This window comes from Haplochromis burtoni, unplaced genomic scaffold (genome assembly GCF_018398535.1).
Source record: "Haplochromis burtoni strain Fernald_Lab_line unplaced genomic scaffold, NCSU_Asbu1 Contig_122, whole genome shotgun sequence".
Lineage (NCBI taxonomy): Eukaryota > Metazoa > Chordata > Actinopteri > Cichliformes > Cichlidae > Haplochromis > Haplochromis burtoni.
Genome location: NW_024582483.1, coordinates 475,893 through 483,350, shown reverse-complemented (window position 1 = coordinate 483,350; position 7,458 = coordinate 475,893). Strand labels below are relative to the sequence as shown.

General features: G+C 40.7%; 2 protein-coding genes across 2 annotated transcripts in view; one reads left to right on the top strand and one right to left on the bottom strand.

Moving 5' to 3' along the window:
- LOC102292785 (cytochrome P450 3A30) overlaps window positions 1-7,458 on the bottom strand; it is a 20,398-nt gene that overhangs the window by 9,964 nt on the left and 2,976 nt on the right. The window lies entirely within an intron of this gene.
- On the top strand, window positions 3,051-4,355 carry LOC121815043 (forkhead box protein K1-like). Its single transcript, XM_042223866.1, has one exon. The coding sequence runs from the start codon at window positions 3,252-3,254 to the stop codon at window positions 3,699-3,701; it is 450 nt and encodes a 149-aa protein (XP_042079800.1). The 5' UTR covers window positions 3,051-3,251; the 3' UTR covers window positions 3,702-4,355.

The window sequence follows — 7,458 nt, the reverse complement described above, 5'->3', positions numbered from 1 at the left end:
ACTGCCATTGCCTTTTTTATGCTGTATGAAGAGCCCTGTCCCAAAATGATTCACTGCTAGTTTAATAGTGATATGGACGATGCATCCACCGTGTATATCAGTCCAAAGATAAAAAGCCATGAACTGGCACAGCACTGGATTTTACGCATTTCTACGTTTTCCATCAGTTTTCCACCTTAAGTTGTTTGGAGATCTGAAATAAGAAGGCAGAGTTTTGTGTGTATTTGTCATTTATTTTACATGTCACTTCCTTGCAGATCCCCTTTGAGTTGGACATCCAGGGTCTGCTACAACCAAAACGACCAATCAAACTGAAGCTGGTGCCACGTTCTTAACCCTCCTGCTAAAAATAAAAATGATAATGAAAGATTCTCTTCTTAATTGTGCTCGTTACAAACCTTTTGTGTACAGAAGCAAATGCTAGTTTTTTACCGAAACAGTACAAGAGTGTGCCTCTGCATCTTTTTTCTTAACTGAGTGACAGATGAACCATTTTACTGATCTTTAAAATCAATAAAGAATGTCCAGATTCTTCTACTCTGTCCTGTCATTTTTATGCGCTGCAGATAACTCTGAATGTAGTCACTTTGCTGCTCACATTAGGAAAATAAATGTTAAAATTCAGTTTTATGTAGTTTCCAACAACAGTCAACTCAAGGCATTATATGACCTAAAGTGAATGCCCACCAGTACCAGAGAGAGACCCCATAATTGCTTTAGTGAAAGGTTTGGTGATGATGTGGAGGGCAAATTTCTTTTGACCTGGAAGACACAGCGAGCAGAATAAGGCTCAGGGCGGGGCCTGGTCGGGGCCGTAGAGACCACAAACAAGAAATAGGAAAAAAAAAATTAAAACTCTGGAGGAAAATGGAGAAAAAGGTTAATGACAGGCATGTGGTGGATTTTAACCTGATTTCTAGGTTTAAAGGGAGCCAGTGAAGAGAAGTTTAAAATGTCAGGCCCATTTCTTAACCACTCAGGCTCTTAGATCATGGGGACGACCTGAGTGGGATAAAGACACGAGTGCTTTCTGCTGTTGTGTAAGAGCATTAATTACCAAATGTTAAAACAAACAAAAAAAGCTTTACCTTAAGAAATGTATATCTGTATGAAGCACTGAAGTAAAATAGCCTCTTTTTTTTTGCTCTAACAGCGCCCCCAAGTGGACACTTTTCCCCTTAAGTTCATGTGCTCTTGCCCCTTCACTGATCCATTCTCCGGGTTTTAGTCCATCTTGTTCTTTCCATGTTTATAAACAGAGGCTAGAGATAAAAAAAAAAAATCTGAGGCGGGCAAACCAGCTACAGTGCAAACACTAAATGTTCTTAAGGTTGGATTGGAGGACTACATGACGCTGGAAATAGCTGAAATCCGCGCCATTACATCAAAACTATAGAACCATATCACTTGATTAGACTAAAATGGGATTTAGCCCAAATGTACAATAATATATACTTTGTGTTTTAGAAGCTTTAATTTGAGAATTGCATCGTTTTCATTTATTTATATTAGACAGTACCTGCAGTCTTTTGGGCACTAACCGTAACCAGAATCCAGGAAAGACGTGAAAGTGAAAGAGAAGAATGATCAGTTATGAATAAGAGCTAGATTTTAATCTCAAGAGACCATCCTAGAAAGTCTGTGATGAAACTGAACACAACCACCAGTTTCCTTTTGTGACCACATGAACCATGTCCGTCCAGAGGGCCCCAGGTGTGGCGTTCACTGCCATTTTCGTTTAAAATCATTGCTGAGTTTTGTTTCGGGCTATGCTGTCTAAAATGTTTATTTTAGCCGTTTTGTGCAACTGCAGTGCAGTTTGTTTCCATTGCATTTGTTTTTGTTTTTATTTTCAACTTGCTTTTAAATACACTGTTTAAAAAAAATCTAAGAAACAACACTGCACTGTGTTCAAATATACTACATAAATAAATGATATGCATGATGATAGCAGTTTGTAAGGATTGTTTCATAATGTATTGTTTCAGAAGTCTCTTCTGTAACACAATTATTTAATAAAAGGGTTTATTTTTAAAATGCATAATTATGTCACTTCTTAGCAAGTCTGTTTGAATTTCTGTCTCATGTGGAACCATGCCTCTCTAAAGAGAGACGACACGTTTTTCACCTCTGCTAAATATTTGCTAATTTTCTAATGATTACTTTTCCTAAACTATTAATCCAATTTTGACATAATCAAGCTCTTAACTGTAAAACCATGACTTTGCATTTGACCTTTCTTGAAATGGAAAATCCGTAATGCTGTATAGTAGTTGGTTGCAATGTTTTTAAAGCACAATAAAATATCCTGTAAGTAATGTTTTTCATTCACTTTGACAGTATGAAGTTGAAAGTACTGTGCCTCATTTCACTATAACCTTTGGAGCGGTGCCCTAAATTGGTAAATAATTAACCTATTTGGTTGTGGAGACAGACACATGTCTGTGTATGGATGCCAAGTGATGAAACGAATATACATGTTTACATGTAGTTACATGTTTCATTGTTTGGGGCACCAAATGAGATCCGTGTTTCATTTTGGTCAGTGTTTATACAAATAGAGATAAAACAGGCATAAATAATAAACAGGCCTAAAACAAAGGTAAGATTACAAAAACGGTAATGGAAAAAAAAAACCCACAACCTAATAAACCAATAAAAATCGTGTTTTTAAAAAAAAAAAAAAAAAAAGTGAAATGAAAACACAGTTTTAGACTACAGGGCTAGACTAGAAACTAAAGAATGGGGAACAAAGCAAAGAAATCACACAAATTACTTTCAGTTTCAAGTGCAAAATGTTTTTTTCCTTCTTTTTTTAAACTTTGGGCATTTCGGAATCGTTAAATACAAGGAAATCGTTATTTAGTGCATTTCACAGAGGGTTGAACCAAAAAGATCAATGCGTAGCACATGTTTGAACCGTCACATGATGTCGGATTAAATATTTCTCACTGAAACCTTTAGTGAAAAGGTGAAAGTGATATTACTTTAAGGTACGCCAACATAGTGTGTGCTGTCGCTTTTCAGTTGCTGTGTGACAGTCAAGTGAGCTTATGACGACGTGTCCCTGAACGCAGCACCAGTCCGGTTCCCGGAGACTCCGCTCCTGTTCTTCCACTGAGCCGGACTCCATGTTGTTCGTCAGCCACGGAGTGAACAAGTTCCCTGGCTGAAAACTCTCACGTTGCAACTCTGTGTGTGCGAGAAGTTAAGTGTGTGCGCGTGCGAGTGTGTTGACCCTCCAAAAGAAGATGGCAGACTACCGGGATGACACCGGGGCTCGAGCCCTGCTAGCTTTACAGTCGGCTCCGTGCAGCCCGGTGCGCGTCGCGGTGACCTCGCACACCTTTCACCAGCCCTCGTTCGCCCTTCTGGGTCCTCCGGTGATGGATGCCCGCACAGACGCCGGGATTCTTCCCGTGCGGCTCGCTTCTACTCCTCCGCAGGCCCTGGCCAGGCTCGAGGGCCGGGACTTTGAGTATGTCATGCGCCAAAGAACGGTCACCATAGGCCGGAACTCTTCTCACGGCTCCGTGGACATCAACATGGGTCACTCGAGTTTCATTTCCCGACGGCACCTGCAGATCACCTACGACGAGGCGAGTGGCTTTTCCCTCCGGTGCCTGGGCAAGAACGGTGTATTCGTGGACGGGGTCTTCCAGCGAAGAGGGGCGCCACCACTGCCGCTACCCAGAGAGTGAGTGCGGTCAGCTAAGCCTAGCCGCTGCAGTCAGGCTTCCCGTGATAACACGGTGGCTGGACGTCGCAGGGCTTCTCACACTAAAGTTTATTTTATGCATTAACAGTGGAGGTCTAGCGGTTACTTCAAACAATAAAACGACTCAATTGTAAACCCACGTTAGCCTCACGAATAGATTTCTGAACACTGACGGGGAGAACATTAATACAAAACGACCTCCACGATGACAGGGCCAAACGGGACACCTATCCTGTCCGGGGTACAAAGTTTGTCACGACACCCCTACCAGAGCGGCTTGGTGTTGCATAGTAATGGCAGCCTAGGTCTGGACAGTAAAGGTGGAACACGATAAGTTGTCAGGTCTCCAGTGTAACTCACAGCGATGTTATGTTGTCATATTCAATTAATATTCAGTTTGCCCGGATGTTCTTAGTGGACCCCTTCAGCTTTGCCTTCAACCCGCTGAATGAGTGAATCAGTCTAGCTAGTTTTAGCCGTTAGCAAACCTAGCTGCATTTCCCCGGCCTGCTGACAAGCATAAGCAGTTAGTAAATTATTATTTTTTCTTTCGAAGTGCTGCAACTGGTTGGTGTTTTTGCATAAGTACGGCGTGTTATATTGTCTTTGAAATAACTTTTTAAAGTAATCTAATTTTCAAAATAAACGAATCAGCACACCTTGTAGCTTCTGAGTGATTATGCTCGCTACTAGCTCTCAGACTATTGGCCGACGTGTCACGTAAACATTAATGTAAACAAACGCATCCCAGACATGTCATCTCACGGTTCTTCGAGGAGGACGGGGTTTTTTTGGTAAATATTGAAACTTGAAACACGTTTTTCCTCTTTTTTTGTTGTATGTCTCGGGTACAGTGGAATGTAGCTTCTTTTTTTTCCACTGCGGTTGCAGAGCTGTCGCGTTTACACACGTTGCTTTCACTGGTTTGTTTAGTACAGTTGCAAGCTTACAAACGGAAATCTTCGGTTTTGTGTATGTGTCAATCATAGGGTGGAGGCAGTATGAGTGTGTTTGGGTGGGGGGTGTCTTTGTCTTCTCTGATTGGCTCGAAACACTGTTTGGGGGTGTGTCGGTTATTGAACCGGAAGTGCAGACTGGGGCGATATCCTCGCTGCAGGCGCACATGACGAAGTAAACACTGACTTGCGAGCCAAGGCCACAGACATGTTTGCTTGGTTTGCTTTGGCCCTGGAGGGTTTTCTCGAGATTACAGAGCTAGCGAAACTGCGCCGAGTTAAAATATGAAAGACAACAATTTCTCTGCATTGTCATGATTTGCAAATTAATTTCATTATGATACTGCTGAGCAAAAAGACATTTAATAAAAAAAAGAGACTGAGCTAGATTAAGTGCAGATCTAAACAAACGATAGTGGCTTATTAGAATTAATTTTCTCAAAGGAAGAAAAATTCAACTATTAGCAAAAAAGTCCTTCAAATTCTGCTCTAAAATTCAGTTTACCCTTATATAAGACAGAAGCAGCAACAAACACTTTAATGTAAGAAGCTTGAGCAAACAAATGCTGTGCAACTTTCCCTAAAAAGTTACTAAAATGATTGGTTAGATTAAAAAAGTAAATTTAATTTTGCTTTCGTTTTGTGTTTTATCAGCTACATATTGCCACTCGTGTATAGTAATTTATCAATTTATACAGGACTGTGCAAAAGTCTTGAGCACCCTTCATTTGTTTATGTTTTCCAATGAAAATGGTAAATGGGGGCTGAGAATTATTGAAATCTGCAAACATACATGGAAATAAATCATATGAGGCTGTTTTTGCCTCATATGATTTATTTCCATGTATGTTTGCAGGTTTCAATAATTGGAAACTCTGCTTTTGAGTTTGTGCAATTTTAACAACTTGAAAAGTCATGATATGACCACCTTTATTCTTCAACAGTCTGTTTTCTAAGGCAGCTTTCTTCTGATTTCTTTAAGTAGTCTTCAGGAATATTTCTCCAGGCTTCTTACATGACATTCAAAGCTTTTCCTTAGATTTTGGCTTTGTTTTATTACATTCTCTGTCGATATGCTCCCACACTGCTTCATTAATATTAAGGTTCAGCTCTGGGGAGGCCAGTCCATGACTGAGTGTTTCATTGTGCGCTTTTCTATCTGGGTATGCTTTTACTGCATTAGCATGTGTTTGAGATCATTGCCATGCTGAAAAATGAAGCCACTGTCAATCAGATGCTTTCCAGATGGTATTGCATGGTGGATAAAAATCTGATGGTTCTTTTCTGTGTTCATAGTTCCATAATTTCAAACAAGATCTCTAACACTGTTGTCAAACCATGACAGAGCCTTCACCATGCTGTAGACATTAAATGCTGTATCTCCCTCCTGACCTCCTCCATGCATACTGATTGAACCTCAAATTTCAAATTTGATTTCATCACTTCGTAAGACCTGTTGCCACTGATTTGTTTTTATAAGTCTAGTTCTTCTGTAATTTGGCAATCCTCACCCTTTTCTCCCAGTTTTGCCTTTTTTAAAGAATGCCTTCTTGATATCCACCCTCCCACGGAGACCACTTCTAATGAGGCTTCAGTGACCAGTAGATGCATCAACTGTGCATCGCTCAGATCCTGCAAATTTTTCTTCCTATTTTTACATTTTATTTAAACGACACTGCTTTCAAATACTGCTTTCTGCTGCAGATAGATCTTTGGTGATCACAGAGTTTTTGAAAAAATATTCTATATCCAGACAAACTGTGTTATCTTTGGCACTTTTCATACATTCAGCTAAAGAAATTAGAACAAATCCTGTTTTTTTTGTTTTTTTTTTCAACATGCTGCTAGTGACAAAGTGCCTAAAGGTAGAATTTAAAATGGTTTCTTTGCTAGGTTCTCTGTTATGTGTTGACACAACACTGACACTATAAAGCCAGATTGATGGTAGGGCTGTCACGATTACGTCGACTATCAAAATCATCGACGACTAATTTAATAGCCGACACGTCGTTTGAAGCTTTGTAAGATCCCAAAAGACGCAGGAATAAGTAGTAGGATTTAAGAGTGTAATAACGGACTAAAACAGAAGATGGCAGCACTGCACGCAGAAGGATGCCAGCTGCCGTTAAACCCCGAAGAAGAAGAAACTGTCCCAGAATTCATAGCGCGACCCATCGCGGCCCTGCTCAGTTTCCGACAATGGCGGCAGGCAGCTAGTTAGTTTTAGCCTCCTAGGACCTGGCGTCCACATATGTGGACATCACATTTTGGGTTATTTAGACCAAAATACTCAATTTTGCTCTACAGGGGCCTGATATCCACTTAGGAGGACATTGTACTGCCACTGTTCTATCAAAATTTTAAATGAATATCCTCATATGTGGCTCTCATTTTTCTTAGAGACGAAAATAAGGTAAAAATAAAATCTGGTGATTCTTTGTTTTTACATTAATCGGGCCCCAATATGCCCAAATATCAAAGAGAAATTAAAAATGCATGCCGTGGGAGAGTTCGGGGTGTGTTCACACCGAACGCGATGGACGCGAATAGAGCGTCAGCTTTACATGTAAAGTCAATGGAAAAGTGTGATGACACGCGATTGCGGGTCCCGCGAAAATTCGGAAGCAGATTTGCGTCGCCAAAACGCGTGAAACGTGCGTCAGTGTAGCGCGTCTGGCGCGTTTGACTCACGAATAAAACCACGCGCGTGAGTTTTTGTGTTGCATTTTGTGCATACGCACGTTTCACGTCTACCGCTCGAGTTGGAAAAATCTGAACTCCAGC